We start from the raw sequence: 18,341 nt of genomic DNA, 5'->3' as shown, positions 1-18,341 counted from the left end.
TAAAATATCAAGCAGACACCTTCAGTATAAAGAATATAAACATTCATTCATTTTCTACCACTTGTCCGAACTTCTCGGGTCACGGGGAGCCTGTGCCTATCTCAGGTGTCATCAGGCATCAACACAGGATACACCCTGGATGGAGTGCCAACCCATCGCAGGGGACACGCACACTCTCATTCATTCAGGCAATCACACACTACGGACAATTTTTCCAAAGATGCCAATCAACCTACCATGCATGTCTTTGGACTGGGGAAAGAAACCGGAGTACCCGGAGGAAACCCCCGAGGCACAGGGAGAACATGCAAACTCCACACACACAAGGCGGAGGCGGGAATCGAACCCCCAACCCTGGAGGTGTGAGGCGAACATGCTAACCACTAAGCCACCGTGCCCCCCTAAATATAAACATATATAAAACTATTCTAGTAAAATGCAACATTTGTAAATTGTTGTATGTTTTTTTTTTTTATATATATACAGTATAACTATAGTATAGAATAGTATGGTATGGTATGAGTATGTAATTTATAGCATAAACATGATTTAAATATCAGATTGGTGTTATCCAGACCCCAGAAGTCAAACAAATAAAAGGCCCCGAAGTCAAACAATTGAGATCATTTTGAACTTGTCTCCTCATTGTAGAACAGGAGCATTTTCATATCACTATAATTAGGTAAGGATGCCACACATAAACATGGAGAAAGGTATGTGCACATCGATGTGTCTCTGCCTACACTTGTATCTTTTAACTTTAATTCTTAACCGTATTTAAGAATGTCATGTTTCAGTATGACATTACTCATGTGTACAAAGTGGATTCCATAAAAACATGTATAGCCAATTTCATGGATTGCCAAGAGCACTGTCCTTAACCCCACTGAACAACTTTGGGATGAACTGGAACACTGACTACATGCCAGGCTTTTTCTCCCCTGACATCAGCACCTGACCTCACTAACACTCTTTTAGCTGTTCAGGCACAAATCCCAACAGCCATGCTCAAGAATCTGATGGAAAGTCTTTGCCAAAGAGTGGGAGCTGCTAGAATATAATATACTTTTTAGAATATATACAAGAAACTAATAAGATGTGAGCACCAGGTGTCTCTGCATACATACACCTGTTCAAGGACTTTGGAAGTGAGTGTGTCTTTGAAGCACCCACAGCTTTCACTTAGACAGCTTTACAGAACATAAGAAATATAGTATGCAAAGTTTATTATAATAAAGATTAAATATTATACAAAAGTTCAAGATTAATATTAAATATATTTAAATCTCTTTGTATTTTTCCCGAATGAGCAAGCCTGAGGTGACTAAGGTGACTATGGCAAGGAAAAATTGCCTTAGATGGAAAAGGAAGAAATCTTGAAAGGAACCGGACTCAAAAGGGAACCCATCCAATGCTCAAACTTTCATGAATCCTTTACCTGCAATTGAAATAACAACAACAACAGCAATATAATAACACAGGGCATGTCACATGTGAGCTGTTTAAAATTCTAGCCTCTCCCCCCCCAAAAAAACCTGCCCATGCACTTGTTATAGAGGTGCCAGCTGATTCATTCAGTGGCAGTGATGCAGTGCATAAATTCATGGAGGTACCGTTGAAGAGCTTCATTTATTATTCACATGAAACATTAGTATGTGGAAAATGTGATCTCACTGACTTTGACAGCGGTGTCATTGTTGGTACAGGCTGGATTTAATATATCAGAACTGCTGTGCTCTTTGGATTTTCATACACTGCTGATACCACATGATTGGCTTTGTTGCATGACTTAACAGGTGCACATGTAAGTTCCTTTAAAAGTGGCCCATGATTGCACATTTTAAATCATGTTTGCATCTTTACTATCCACCACTTGATACAGGCCTGCAGAGTCTGGGCACATCGTCTGGGTAACCCTACCCAGATGTTATTGTTGAATGTCTGCTTTCTGGCTCCTTGTAAATAATTTGAAGAGAAGCTGTAATGTGGGTGGCCTGGGGTATGCTATGGTCATTCACTATAAAAATACTGCCATTAAAGGCTATTTATACTTTGCCTCCTGCTATATTGCATTATGCTTGTCCTTTTTTCTGGTTAAAAACTCCTTATGCCATTCTAGGCTTTCTCTCTTTGGATTTTCAGTGTAATGTTAGAACTGCATTGCAACAGTTATACGATAGCACCCAAAGTACTATAATGTGACATGTTTACTCTTAGATGGATATTTGCATGCAGTCAGAAATGAAGAACACAGTGAAAAAGCATGGTTGACATGACCCTTCATTAATCCTTAATTCTTCATTAAGCTATTTTGTTCTTGAATAGAAGAACGCACCTCCAAACCTTGTGTTTTCTACTTGATTGTTGTTTAGAGGCTTGAAAAATCTCTTTTAAATGACAAAGACAAACACTGTGTAAAGCTAATTAAGGACTTTTGAAATCCAAAATGTATAACACATTTATATATCAGGAAAGGACCTAAAGATACCATATACATAACCAATTGTTAGCTAAATGAGTGGTGTAAATTTAACCTCCACTTAACTTAATGACCCGAGTAGGAGTGACTTATCCGAGTACATTTTCTTAAATTTAACAGATGCCCACCCAAATGATGTCTGGGTTTATTGGATGCCTGAGAAATGCTACCTGCTTCAGTTTGTGATGGTAACTGTAAAATGTGATGGATGAGGAATAACTGTCTGGGTCTTTTTCATGCTTTGGGGTGGACTAAAAAATTTAAAACAATTATGAGTATATTCTACATTTTATGTTTGTTTACATACAGTGGCAAAGACAAAGTCCCAAGGGAAGACACCAAATGTCAAAAGGTAACATATCCTCGTCTGGACTCACCAAATATTGAAAATATAAATCATTATTTTTCAACATTTGTATACATATTGTCAGGCTGTACTGCTATATTGCTTCATAAAATATTTGGACATAATATGAGGAGATGCCAACTCCATGTGGTCCTTAAGAACAACAACGTCCTCATCAATACACAATTGTCAGACTGTACTGTATATTTCTAACCACAACCTCCAGTGTCACCCAAATGAGGATGGGTTCCTCTGAGAGTGGCTCCTCTCTCAAGGTTTCTTACTTTACCTTTACTTTTAAGAGTTTTCCCTTTCCCAGTCACCTCAGTCACCTCAGACTTGCTCATTGGAGATAAATACAAACACATTATTTATATATATATATAATATTAATCTTGAATTTCTGTATTATATTAATCTTTATATTAACATTTTGTTTTGTGTTCATGTTCTGTAAAGCTGCTTTGAGACATAAATTTGAATTTGAATTCAAGAAGGAGAGATCTTCAATATAAGCATCATGGTCATCGTTGACCATAGTTTTAGATTTATATCATATATATATATCAAGTATATCATATCCGATATTAACTTCTGTTAAGTATGTAAGTTATCCATGGTAACTTAAAATTGAGCAAAGGTTTTAGTGGTATATATTAGAATCTAGAACTCAGTGTGTATTGTTTAAGATAATCTTTATTTGTTCTTTATACAGCTAATGTATATATATATATATATATATATATATATATATATATATATATATATATATATATATATATATATATATATATATATATAAGGGCCCTCATAGCCCATTTATTTCATAATAAATCACTACAAAGCTACATACAAGTGCTGAACTCCAAGCAACACTGTGTGTGTAAACATGTAATGTGAAACTTCATCTGACAGCCATATTTCACCTAGCACCCCATGGACACGTCTGGGTGTGTCATGAAATACCAGCCTCCTCATATCCTAGTAGTAAACCGCATCTGTCAAATGTGGCACTGAAATTCAAGTCTGTCAATCTTGCAGTTGTGGCTGTGCATTTAGGGAAATATGACTAAATAATTAGTATTAAAAAAGTTTTGAATGTCAGATATTACTGATATGAACTCATAAGAGTAGAAGGTTTTTGCTTCATGTGACTTGAAAGCTTTTAATGATGTTAATGGAGCCATTGCTTGCCTTACATTTAGGACGATTAAACAACTTTATGCAACTACCACCATAATATTGAAACAATTTTGACTACAATAAGCACAATATTTCAGCATTCTTTAATTATGATGAAGATTCAGAAAACCTAGCTCCTGTGTAGCTACTTGCATTACACTGAAAAAATATCTTGAATTAATTTTTTCTAATACAATACAAAAAAAAGATTGTTATCCATATTTCTAGATATTTTATTTTAAGATTCTGTTCTATTTTAGCATTTATTTCTATAAAGAAGTCTTGAAATAAATAAAAAAAATCTTGAAATATATTATTTGATTGAATTATACTTAAGACAGAAAACAGAAAAAAAACATAACAGTGCTTCTACTGAATCACTGTACAATAATAATAATAATAATAATAATAATAATAATAATAATAATAATAATAATAATAATAATAATAATAATAATACCTTTAACCTTAATGGTGGCAGAGCCCTCTGCTTTTCCAAACGAGTTGACGGCGACCACTATATATTCACCAGCATCTTTGAGCTCCACTCTGAGGATGTACATGGAGCACACACCATGAGCATTGGTGATGTAGTGGTGTTTATTAGAATTGATGCAGATGCCATTCAGGTACCAAGAAACAGGGGGTGTGGGGCAGCCTCGGACAGCACAAGTCATGTAGCACTCGTAGCCTTTTGGTAGAGTGTGGACTTTCAGAGGAACCAAAATGGAGGGGTAGAGTTCTTGATAGTGAAGCTAAACAATCAAGTATTAAATAGCTGTGAAATAATTGTGAATAACTGTGAAAGTACATGCAAGTGTTTTTAATACCAGTATTGACACAGACCCCAAAGGTCCTGCATTTACCAAATCTTTCATTATCTATTTATTTATTTGTAAATCATTTGTAGGAGCATTTACACCAAAATATGGTTTTCTTGAAAATCCCATATTTTGTATTCAATAAACATTTGTATCCAACTCATGTTTGAATTGTAACTCATGTTGTTCATGTTCATTACTGCACCAGATATTCTGTCTATACTGATAAGTGTAAATTACTTATTTATTTACATTTACATGATTTAGAAGATGCCTTTATCGATAATGAGTTTTATAAGTGTTTTGGAAGAGTTCACCAGGTCAGGGACTACCACTAAGTGTGCCAGTGAATAAGAATTTTTTTTTTCATCTTTGGAATTAATAATTTCTGTGATCACTTGAGTAAAGTGCAAATCTTTGTTCACCTCTATTTTTATCATGCATTATTTTCTTGTCACCTCAACTAATTAAAAACCCAATTAACCATGTCACTATATTGTCTTTTGAAAGAAACTTTTTAAGTTGCTTTTAGTGTGCTGCTGATTAGTTTTTCTTGACCAAGAAGTGAATCAACATAGATTCAAATTCTGTCACATTAGAAGTCATTTTATGTTTCAAGCTCTCTGTTCAACTACTTTTTATGCAGTGTTGTGGGTGTCACATTATGCAAATAAGCTGTGCTTAGAACTTTCTTTGCATCTACAGGTGATCAATGTATCAGCATAGAAAATCTTTGTTTCTATAATGTTTATAAACCTGAAGCAAATTTTTAGTTTGGTTTGGTTTACAAAAATGTTTTACCCAACTCTGATCGATAAATTAGTTATAATATATTCCAGATAGGAAGACTGGTTATTAAATGTTTTTTGTTATGACACATTTACATATTGCTGAATCTCTGACAGCTTGAGCAATAAAAATTGAGTAGTAATATTCAGTTAATAATACTTCTAATAAGAATAAATAGTTCTCATGTGCACACACATTCTTCAAATAGGATCTTCTTACTTTTCATGCTGTAAACTCCCCATATGGGTAATTCTGAAGGCTCTGACAGTCTCATATCATTTTTAGCATAGATTCTGAAATGATACTCATGTCCAGACTGGGTATCGGTAGTGTAGGTTGTGCAGAAGAGGCGCTTAGCTATTGTGTGCCATGTACAACTGTTGGTGTCATGTTCTGCTTTAATGTAGTGCAGCCCATTATCCAGTTCCTGGTCTGGTGATGGAGCCCATGTGATGATCACTTTACCATGGACCCATTGCTCCAGTGTCACTGGGCCTGATTTCTTGGGTTCATCTGGCAACAAAAAGAGTGCTTTGATATCAGAAAGATCAGCAGGGAACCATTTGACCTTCAAGTATAATGATTAGAATAATGTATAGCATTAGATTACATTAGCTGCATGATATTCACTGGATTATGAAATTCCAGATCAAATTTATGTGATCTTAATATTCTATTCACCATGCAAAATCAATAATAATGACATGACAGCTGTATGGACTATTAGAAAAATCGGACCATTGCAGTTGGATAAAGTGCAGGCATAATATGATTTGTGTGAGAACTATAAGCATAAGGCTAATGAGAGACGGTAAGGTTAATGTTACCTGTTACTCTGACATCTATGTCAAAGTGAGTCTTCCCATTAGAGTTTTTAGCCATGATGGTGTACATGCCCGTGTCTGAGCGCTTTGAGTTGGGTATGATAAGTGCTGACATGCCTTCAGTGTTGACAATTTTGAAAGATGCAGACACAGGTTCATTATTTTTTGACCAGCTTATTTCTGGCTGTGGGGATGCCTTTCGAAAAAAGTATTTTGTAAAAAATCAATCATACGCAGAAATATCTAAAAATGATAAATTATCAGAGGTAATCTATAAATTACGTACATCATAATTTACTACAATTCTGACAGTGTTTCCTGCCCTGACAAGCATGAAATCTACAGGGTCCTTGAAATGAGGTTTCACTGAAAATCAGTAATCAGTATAAAAGTCTGTATAATATATTCCAAAAAAAGATTGCCTAATGTGCCCACCACTTACTGTTAGGATTTTTAGCCCAGACCATCTGAGAGGGGTGACTGGGTTCTACAGCTCCTGATTCATTAATTGCTGACACTCTAAACTCATACTCTGATCCTTCAGATACTTTCTTCACAGAATATTTCAATTTTTAATTGATATTTAATTCATTGATTCATTGATTCATTGATCAGTGATTGCACGAAATGACTTAGTGGTCTGAAGTGATAAGAAGTGATTTGTCAAAATTAAAACATCAAAGATAAAGTTGCTACTGTATATACCTTTAATGATACAGATTGGTGTAATAAGCTTCATGATAGATGGCTGAGATACACTTACTGTAGCTGTCAGAAAAATCGCAGTTTTTAACTTAATGAAGTCTTGCCTGGCTCATAGCAATAACCTGTTTCTGTAGACAACTATGTTGACAACATGAAGCTATGGCTCAAGCTTAGCTACACTGATATTACTAACAACTTGGTTATATTCGTGGTGAAGTGCAAAAGGCTTTTTTTTACGCATCCAGAGCAACTTACGTTTTTATCTTATTTTATACAACTGAGCAATTGAGGGTTAATGGCCTTGCTCCAGGTCCCAGCGGTGGTAGCTTGGTGGTCCTAGGATCAAACTCACAACCTTCCAATAGGTAGGTCAATAACTTAACCACTAAGCTACCACATCACACTATCAGTGTCAGTTTTAGTATCAGTGTCAGTATCATTGTCAATATCACTATTAGTATCATTGTCAGTATCAGTCAGTATCAGTGTCAGTATCAGTGTTGGTATCATTGTCAATATCAATATCAGTATCATTGTCAGTATCATTGTCAGTATCAGTGTCAGTATCAGTGTCAGTATCAGTGTCAGTATCAGTGTCAGTATCAGTGTCATTATCAATATCAGTATCATTGTCAGTATCAGTCAGTATCAGTGTCAGTATCAGTGTCAGTATCAGTGTCAGTATCATTGGCAATATCAATATCAGTATCAGTGTCAGTATCAGTGTCAGTATCAGTGTCAGTATCAGTGTCAGTATCATTGTCAATATCAATATCAGTATCATTGTCAGTATCAGTGTCAGTATCAGTGTCAGTATCAGTGTCAGTATCATTGTCAATATCAATATCAGTATCATTGTCAGTATCAGTCAGTATCAGTGTCAGTATCAGTGTCAGTATCATTGTCAATATCAATATCTGTATTATTGTCAGTATCAGTAAGTGTCAGTGTCAGTGTATCGGTATCTGTGTCAGTGTCAGTATCGGTGTATCAGTATCGGTGTATCGATATCGTTGTCGGTATCGGTGTCGGTGTCAGTGTCAGTATCAGTGTATCAGTGTCAGTGTCAGTATCGGTGTATCGGTATCGGTGTCAGTGTCAGTATCGGTGTATCGGTATCGGTATATCTGTGTCGGTGTCAGTGTCAGTATCAGTGTATCGGTGTCAGTATCGGTGTATCGGTATCGGTATATCGGTATCGGTATCAGTGTATCGGTGTCAGTGTCAGTATCGGTGTATCGGTATAGGTGTATCGGTGTCGGTATCAGTGTCAGTGTCAGTGTCAGTATCAGTGTATCGGTGTCAGTGTCAGTGTCTGTATCAGTGTATCGGTATTGGTGTATCGTATTGGTGTCAGTATCGGTGTATCTGTGTATCGGTGTTGGTGTACCGGTATCGGTGTCGGTATCGGTGTATCGGTATCGGTGTATCGGTATCGGTGTATTGGTATCGGTATCGGTGTATCGGTATCGGTGTATTGGTATCGGTATCGGTGTATCGGTATCGGTGTATTGGTATCGGTATCGGTGTATCTTTATCGGTGTATTGGTACCATTTCCCAGATAAAATGTATACTTTTACTCTGTTATTTTTCCAATAAGCATCTTCTGTACTTGTTACTACAAAATTAAATCAGAGAAGAAATGTGTGTGACTGCAATAAGGGAGGTTTGTTGAATCACTGCTCCTAGTTTGTATTATGCAAATACGCACGCTCTACGGAGAAGCACAGGCACGCGCAGCGTACACTGGCAGTCAGAGCTGGAGGTGTTTATCTATAATGGCGGCAACCAAAAGCAACCAAAAGCAGTGAAATGTCACTATTCTTATTACCAGAGCTACCAGACAAACACAATATTAATGCAATATCAATACTAAATAAAAATAACATTTATTGATTTGGTCTTTGCTTGTGAATATTTGTTTATTAATGACTGCATTCATGGGACACACTGTTCGTAGAGAATGCACACATACATGAACTGATTTGATTCAAGACTGGCATCATTACATCATTACAACTCTTCTTGTTTTATGAAAAGAACATGCAGAAAAGCTGAACATATGTGGCGGAAAACAAAACTTGAAGTACATTATAGCATCTAGAAGGACAGTCTTCGTGCTTTCAATGTAGAACTAGTCACAGCTAGACAGATCTTCTTCTCAAACATTATAAACACCAACATAAACAACACTCGCACTCTTTTTGCTACTGTAGAGTCACTAACAACCCCCTCAAATCAAGTTCCTATAGTGAAATGCACTCTGACATCAAATGCAATGAGTTTGCAAGCTTTTTCTCTGAGGAATCAGTCATATCAGAATGGCAATCAATATGGCCTCATATTGTAATGTGGTCAGTCAGACCTCCCTACAAACTGTCCTATTAAAAATAGTAAATACCTCTCTGCTCACAGGCACTTTTCCAGAGTCCCTAAAAACGGGAGTTGTTAAGCCTCTCCTAAAAAAGAGTAACCTAGTCAAAACCATACTTAGCAACTATAGACCAATCTCAAAATTTCCTTTTATAGGCAAGATCATTGAAAAGGTTGTTTTCAATCAGCTGAACAAATTCTTAAACTCAAATGGCTATCTGGACAATTTTCAATCTGGTTTCCGCCAGCATCATAGCACAGAGACAGTGCTCATAAAGATAATAAATGATATTCGCTTAAACTCTGATTCAGTTAAATATCAGTGTTGGTACTACTAGATCTTAGTGCTGCCTTTGACACGGTAGATCAAACCATACTCTTACATAGACTGGAAAACCGGGTAGGGCTTTCTAGGATTGTACTCAAATGGTTTAAATCATACCTAAAATGGAGAGGTTACTATGTGAACATAGGTAACCATAAATCTGAGTGGACATCCATGACATGTGGAGTTCTCTTTAATTTGTATATGCTCCCAATTGGTCAAATAATGAAAAAGAACCAAATTGCTTACCACAGCTATGCAGATTACACCCAGATATACTTAGCCCTGTCCCTTAATGACTACAGCCCCATTGACTCTCTATGTAAGTGCATTGATGAAATTAACAGTTGGATGCGTCGAAACTTCCTCCAGTTAAACAAAGACAAAATTGTATTCAGAAATACATATGAAACTCTCAAGGTTAACACACACCTTGACTCTAGGGGTCTAAAGACACAAAATAAAGTCAGAAATCTTGGTGTAATTTTAGAGTCTGACCTTAATTTCAGTAGTCATGTGAAAGCGATAAACAAATCAGCTTACTACCGTCTCAGAAATATAGCCAGAATTAGATGTTTTGTCTCAAGACAGGACTTAGAGAAACTTGTTCATGCTTTCATCACCAGCAGGGTGGATTATTGCAATGGACTCCTTACTGGGATCCCCAAAAAGACCATTAGACAGCTGCAGCTCATACAGAACGCTGCTGCCAGAATTCTGACCAGAACCAAAAAATCTGAGCACATCACTCCAGTCCTCAGGTTCTTACACTGGCTTCCAGTTACATTTAGAATAGATTTTAAAGTATTGTTATTCGTTTATAAATCACTTCATGGCTTAGGACCAAAATACATTACAGATATGCTAATTGAATATAAACCAAGCAGACTACTCAGATCATTAGGATCAGGTCAGTCTGAGATACCAAGGGTTCACTCAAAACAACGTGCGTCAGCATTTAGTTATTATGCCACCTATAGCTGGAATCAGCTTCCAGAAGAGATCAGATGTGCTTCAACAATTCAACACTTTTAATGGGTTCATTAATGGAATTCAATGTGACCCACTGGCTTGTGTCTTTCTTCCATTTTTCTAGCTGGTAGCCCAGAATTTTGGTTCCTCTATCCTTCTCTGGAGGAGCCCACTCTAGATTAATGCAATTCTTGAAATCACTGACAATTTTTGGAGGGGCTGGGCAGTCAGGGAATACTGCAACACAATAGCAGGTATTTTTTGTTTAATGTATTCGATTAGCTTGTTTTCTACAATCCATACCTGGTTTGTCCACAGTGCTATATGACCATAAACTCTCTCATAAACATGTATGTTGATCCTTCAATCTCTTCCCTAATGCACCAGCCATGATGGTGTCTGTCTCCGGTGGGTCCCCAATGCCCTCACTGTTCTCTGCATAAATGCGGTAGACATATCTTTTTCCATGGCACACATTTCTGTCTCTAAATTTAAGCCAATCTGCAGAGACATCCCCTAATTTCTTCCATACAATTTGGCCTGTATGCTGCCTCTCAATTATGTAATTCTTCACTGGTGAGCCACCATCATTACTTGGTGGGTTCCACTTGAGTTCAATTACAGATGATGTGCATTCCAATAGCTCAGCTGGGCCTTTTGGTGCACTGGGCCTGTCTGGTGAATGAATAAATATTACCACAATTCTTAAGTATTCAAAATAACGAGAAAGACAATCAAAATGAAAATACTATTATATTATATTTGTACGATCAGTCTGGATATGGCCTCAGCAGTTCCAGAAAGGTTTTTAAGCTGGATCTTAATTTCTCCAGCATCTGACTGCAGACAGTCTTTAATTTGAAGTCGGCTGTTGTTTGGTTCCTTTACCACTTTCAGTCCACCACCATCCATCAGCTTAGAACCGTCCTTAAACCATTTGATTTCCAAAGAATCTTGTGGTGGGAACTTCATCTTAAAGGTTGCATTTTGGCCTGCTTTAACCACAACAGGTTTGGAGAACTTGTGCAATTCATCACTGTCAAATTGAGGAACATCTGAAACATTTATAGAATCTTTGTTATTTTCCTGTACCACTTATCATCACAGGGAAACAGGAGCCTAGCAGGGCACAAGGCTTGGACAGCATTTATAAAGATTATTAGAGATTATTAATAAAGATTTTCTTCAGTTAGAAAAATAACATAATAAATAGTCTTGATACCTCCAGCTGTAATTGTACTGTAGCTTGGCTGTTAGAGATATTTGCTGCAAACCTCTTTTCATCTGAGTTGGTGTCCTTGTCACTTTGGTTAGTCAGAGTAGAAGTACTTGCATTTTTACAACTAGCCGCTTCAAGATGCTAATCTGAAAAACAAGTATATTTTAGAAGACTGAGAAAAAAAAATTGAAAATGCAGTGCAAAATAAAATGTTTAAAGAAAGCTCCAGAATTATTGGCACCCTTCAAGGAATATATAATAGATGCAGATAACTCTGGAGTTATCTGCACACACAACATTTTCATTATATATATGAAAATGAAAATGTTGTGTGTGTGTGTGTGTGTGTGTGTGTGTGTGTGTGTGTGTGTGTGTGTGTGTGTGTGTGTGTGTGTGTGTGTGTGTGTGTGTGTGTGTGTGTGTGTCTTACCTTTTCTGCATCATTGGAACCACTTCCATTCATTCTAGTATCACTGTGTCTAGTGACAGATGTTGGTGGCTTGCCATGGGCTGCATTTTCTGGCAGCTGGCTTGTCAGGCAATCTTGATAATAAAACAGAAGCACAGGTGGAGGTGTTGGCTATTTAGCAACTGGCCACAAGCATAATTCTGTTTTAGGTCATCAATTTGAATCTGTTATGCACTCAAATAACTGCATTATTTCCTGCACAACTGTTTTTACAAATACATTTTCTTATAGGTTTTTGCCAAGATACAAGCAATTATTTTTTTTTACATTTTTCATGTGTTGGATTTTGCACTTTGATTCTGCACTACAACACAGCATAACACAGTAAAGATTAGATTGTGACTATAATTAATAAGGTTTTGTTATTTTCATACAATTGGAAGCTCTTACCTTTTTCAAAGATTATGTGCAAAAATTGGTCAATGAAAACAATAGGCAGCTGAATATTAGTTTTAAGTCAGTCAAAAATGATCTTAATAATACTATATTTTGTCAGTCGTATTACATTTGAATAATTAATGGTGGTTAATTATGTTGCTTGTAGAATACTGACCATTTTGACAGCTTTCTTTACTGGAGGCTAGAGATTTTGCATTCCTGGTTGCAGAAGTAAGGTTTGCATTGTCTCCAAATTTCACTAAGTCTGATCTTGTTTCCTCCGCCGCGCTCCTGACCCACAATCAGCCACAAACCATATAATTTCTATTGAGATATACTGTCATACTAACAGAGTTTGGAATTTCTCAGAAACCAAACCAAATAAATAACTTGAACTGATAGTAATTTGATTAACACTTTCTTTTGTAAAAATAATTTGCTGTGAGCTAATGCAAAAAAAAAAGCTAAAGAAATGATCATAAACTAAGAACTATCTGTCCTGAGCATGTTTTGTTATCCACACTGTAAAGGCTATGTGATCACTTGCTCGCTTACATATCCATGATATTAAAAAGTTCTGTTTGCACTGTTTGTTGCTTTCAAGTCTCAATATCTCTCAATGGACAACTCTATTTTCAACAAGATAAATGTAAAGTAGATCAATAGCATTTTCTTTCTAAAAAAAAATTCCAAATAATATTTATGAATTCTCTTACATCCCTAGTCTAGAGTGCCACCATGTGGCTAAAGAACATGTACTTGACAAATCTATCTATCTATACAGTACAAATGGCTCATAACATTCCTTTACGCACTAAGAAAAATCTCCCAGAAATTGTGGTCAGTTTCTTAGTTCTGTGACTAAAAATGTTCATCCTTACCTGTCCTTCCTATAACCTGGCTAGCACTAGATCCTAAGCCAGAACTACATTCAAAAGCAGAACCCCCCTCAGACACAGATCCAGTGCCAGACCCTGATGCAGATATAAGAGTGTTGCTGTCTCCAGAAGCTGCTGAATCTTTCTCTGGCATAGTTGTTTTGATGTCTGATATCATCTCCTCTATCTCTTTCTGCAGTTTGTTTTGCTGCTGTGATGCAATTTTTGCCAGATCAAGGCCTGATCCTCTGGCCTGTGTTGTTTTTCGCACTTTCTTTTTGCCATGTAGGTTTGGATCACTATCAGCTTTATCATGAAACACAAATGGCAAGTAACATGGAAAATATATTATTATTCATATTATACAGATTATGTTCTTCATCTGTCATCTACCCAAGGGAAAATGAGCTTACCTTCCACTATCAGCCAGGCATTACAGGACCTGATACCTGCCACAGCAGCATATATACCCTTACCCACCAGCATACAGTCTTTTACCACCAGTCGGTGAATCAGCTTGTCTTCAGAAACTGTTATGTCATATTTTTCTCCCTGTTCCAGAAGGACATTCTTCCCCACCCACAGGATTTTTGAGAAGGGATTAGATAGAACACACTCAAACACTGCATCTTCTCTGTCCATAGCTTTAACCTCCTGAATCTTTACCAGGAATTCCACCGTTGGAACTAAGGAGAAATATATTAGAAGGATAATTATCTATGAACATCACATAGAGCTTACATATACTGCTCACTTACTCTTAAATTCAGTAGAGAACATGGTCACGTTTTCAACATCTAACTGATAAAGGCCAGCATCATCATGAATAAGGTCCCTTATAGTAAACACAAACTTATTGCCCACTTGTTTTAGGCTGTGTTTCATCTTCATGTCTTTGGAGTACTCAATCATTTCTCCATCCTACCATTTCAAGAAATAAAAAAGTGCCAGAGTTTATGCCACTTTGAATTTATGCTGATTGTATTAATCAAGACGAGTAGTACTTCTCAGTCACCTTACCTTGTAGATGAATATCCTACTACTTGGTTCTACAAGGTCCAAATCAACTTCAAACAATGCTGTGCTACTGGGTTTTATTTCAATGTGCTTCAGGTTGGAAATGCTTTTGACAAACTGGAGATAGTAAAGAAATGATCCATTATTAGAATACAGTACAATTTTCAAGCCGAACTGAACTCAATACATGGAAAGTCTCTAAAATACCCCCGCTTGTTGCTCTTCTCTTTCTCTTTTTATTTAGGTTAGTTTCTTCAGCATCCATATTCAGAACAAATGCGCTCATAATCTTTCTTATCAGCGCTAAGCAAAATCTCCCAGAACTTGGGGTCAAGTTCGGCTTCTTTTTTTGGTACAGTTTTTGCATGCACATTACTGTAGACATTGCAAAAAACAACTTTAGAAACTGGAACAAAAAATAAGTAGATATATGACTAGAATTACAGTGTAAAATGCAAAAGAGACCTTTTTCTTTTCAGTGCAGTTTTGAGTTCATTCGGTTCCAATTCTGTTTAGAAATTATTATTATTATTATTATTATTATTATTATTATTATTATTATTATTATTATTATTATTATCATCACTCACTTGCATCTTTCTTTGCTTTGTCTTTCTTGTATCCCACTGAAATGCATAAATATTTGGAATCATTTCATTTCATTATTTAATTTCAATATTTTATTTATTTTTGAATGCAAACACAGGATATCATCAGATTTCACACCTTCTATGACATATAAAACAACAGTGACAGAAGCTCTGCCAAACTCATTCATTGCAAAACACATGTAGGTGTCAGCCTGTTCTGGAGAAACACCGGGCATCTAGAACACACACACACACACACACACACACACACACACACACACACACACACACACACACACACACACACACACACACACACACACACACACACACACACACACACACACACACACACACACACACAAAAAAAAACAGCAAAGATTATTTTCAGCATTGTCATTTGCAGGAAAAGCAAGCTATTAATAGTTCAATGTACTTACCTCAATTGTGTGTTCTCGAGTAATGAGATCAAACTTAGTCTGATATATCTGTTGGTCAGATATGTCTCCATTATTCCTGGCCCATGAGACAGTAGGTTCTGGATCCCCTATAACAATGGCCTTGAAAATAGTTTGACTAGAAACATGGACATACTGTTTTAATAGAGTGTGGCTTTCCTAAAATGTTAGCAGTTTACAATATAGTTTAGTAATTCATAGGTAACTATACTGGGGCAAAGCAGGAACAAATGATAATTATTAATATATAGTAGTACTACATACATCACTACTATTAGCTACTAATGAATACAGGGTAATTACTCAGTAAGCAATGATAAATAAAGATTTAAAGAAATATACCTTCTTGAATGGTCAACGCGATGGGTTTGTGGGTAAAGTCTGGATGAGCTTTTCCTTCTGGAATTTCTTCTACAAACTGAGTAATCATCACTCCAGGCACTCTGGACCTTTTCCTGATGCCCACTTATAAAAAAAAAAACATAAACAAGAATGACTGGTTTACTAGTGCCACCCTGTCACTTAAAATATTTAAAGTTGATATAGATTTTGTTGTCAGGATTGTGGTTTGTGGCAAAACACAACAGATACTTGTATAAGATCTTTGTAGATTTGCAAATAAAATGCATTTTCCTTGGCCTTCAGCTGTCTGATCTGTCATCTTTGAAGTCTTCCACATTATAGTAGTCAGATGAACAGATAAATCACAAAAGATATCTGAAAGCATGGCAACGAAGGCATGGTTTACGTTGATGATGCTTTGGCTACAATCCAGATTAAAGACAGGAATCTTGTTATATGGTTTTTGAGTAATACAGTATATAAATGAGTTGCTGTACTTCACCTTTAGGGGGCACTCATGTCTTACTTTTGATTTTCTGACTATTTCAGATTTAAGAACCTGTTTCAGATCAGGCTCAATACAACCAAAATGCTTGGTTTTCAGTCTAAAGGGAAAAAAAAAATTACTATCCTTTTCAATGAAAATATCAATATGTAGATATATAAACATAGCTTGCTTAGCTGTCCCTCTAGCAAGTGATTTACTTCACCATTCTTCCAGTTATAACATAGATAGCTAACAACGTACAAGTGTAGCATAATAATAAAGGAATAAAGGTCCTGGGATTCGAAATTACAACCTTCTAATCAGTAGCACTTTAAACTGCTGAGGCATTAATTCAAAGCACAGCGTTACAACTTGTTAACCACATGAACTACAACATAATTAGTCCTATTGATGTGTATTATTGAGAGATACTCAAAACATGTATATTAGTTTATATTGACTATATTAAAGACTCTCGTTCCTAGCTTACAGCTGATATGGTGAAATTTAAAACTCTCATGAATTTCTCCAAACTTACAATGTAACTAGACCATGGATATTACACAGTAGACCATGAATAATATGCTTTCAGATTAATATATGAATCACAGCATCGGGCCTGGATTGGCCATTGGGAGATTGAGGAGATCATTTTCACAGCATCTGTTTAATTATTGTTAAATGTAAAGTAACTCATGCTTAGAAATTATTAGGAACTCATTTTAGGAAATAATTTTAAAATCAGGTAACACTGTGCATTCGTAGATGCAAAATGTGGTCATCTGAGTCACTGGAGCATTCCTGTCAGCTTGAACTAGCCTGGCCATTTTTCTCTTGCCCTTTTTTCTTTAACTGTTTCTGAAATGCTCCAACCCGACTGGCACCAACAGCCATACCTCAGTCAAAGTCACTTAGATCAAATTGTTTCCCACATTCTGATTTCACATTTGATGTTAATATTAACTGAACCTTATGACCTGTGCCTACATGATTTTATGCACTGAGCTTTAGATATTTGCATAAATGAGCAGATCTGCTAAGGCATCCTAATAAATTGGTCAGTGAGTGTATTATACTCCTGGCTTGAATTTTTCTCCCTGTCTGGAACTGCTTAAGAAAGAAAAAAAGTGTATTTTTTTGTAAGGAAAAAAAGTGTATTTTCATTAATTTACTTTAGAGTATATAAATAATAATAAATGTTTACTGTAGCTGAGTAAACATTAGAGGTAGTAATGGAAATGGATCTTCTGCTCTACTGAGTAAATGGTGTTGTGAAATAAATCAATGGCCAATGCAAATGAAAAGCTTGAAAAGCTTAATTTTCTTTGGTCTGTTCCACATTTTTGTTTCTGCTGCTAGTGTTGAAGATGTTTATGCAACACTTAATGCTGTTAGGATTCTACTAGACTCTATTGTATCTGCACACTGCTGAAACGCAAGGTGGCACCATTATAGATCTCTGTTCTCATTCAGTATACTGTCTATAGGATTGTTTTTTTGTTTTTTTTGTCTTATGTTCTCAAGATTTCAAGAATATTCTCATTTATATTCATTCATTTATATTCATGTATATGTAAATGTTGTTATTTTATATTCTATTTTATTCTATTTACTGAATGGCTTCTCATATTCAGTTTTATCTTATTTTCTGTTCTTAATCCTTCTTAAAAATAAAATTCCTTTATA

The 18,341-nt window shown here is 36.0% G+C and overlaps 1 protein-coding gene across 1 annotated transcript; it reads right to left on the bottom strand.

The window, feature by feature from the left end:
- Nucleotides 1-1,415: 1,415 nt before the first annotated feature.
- Nucleotides 1,416-16,493, bottom strand: igfn1.4 (immunoglobulin like and fibronectin type III domain containing 1, tandem duplicate 4). Its single transcript, XM_047814109.1, is given in 24 exon segments — nt 1,416-1,438; nt 4,468-4,749; nt 5,837-6,130; nt 6,445-6,637; nt 6,728-6,807; nt 6,884-7,010; nt 10,873-11,056; nt 11,195-11,492; nt 11,567-11,872; nt 12,040-12,056; nt 12,092-12,177; nt 12,467-12,579; nt 13,765-14,067; nt 14,175-14,447; nt 14,520-14,682; nt 14,782-14,895; nt 14,986-15,044; nt 15,047-15,153; nt 15,244-15,286; nt 15,369-15,404; nt 15,505-15,604; nt 15,809-15,941; nt 16,162-16,294; nt 16,463-16,493. Coding segments are annotated over 24 exon segments (3,492 nt in total). The 5' UTR covers nt 16,488-16,493.
- Between the last annotated feature and the right edge of the window lie 1,848 nt (nt 16,494-18,341).

This window comes from Tachysurus fulvidraco, chromosome 5 (assembly GCF_022655615.1).
Source record: "Tachysurus fulvidraco isolate hzauxx_2018 chromosome 5, HZAU_PFXX_2.0, whole genome shotgun sequence".
Taxonomy (NCBI): Eukaryota; Metazoa; Chordata; class Actinopteri; order Siluriformes; family Bagridae; genus Tachysurus; species Tachysurus fulvidraco.
The sequence above is the reverse complement of the archived record's forward strand: the minus strand, read 5'-3'. Positions and strand labels throughout refer to the sequence as shown.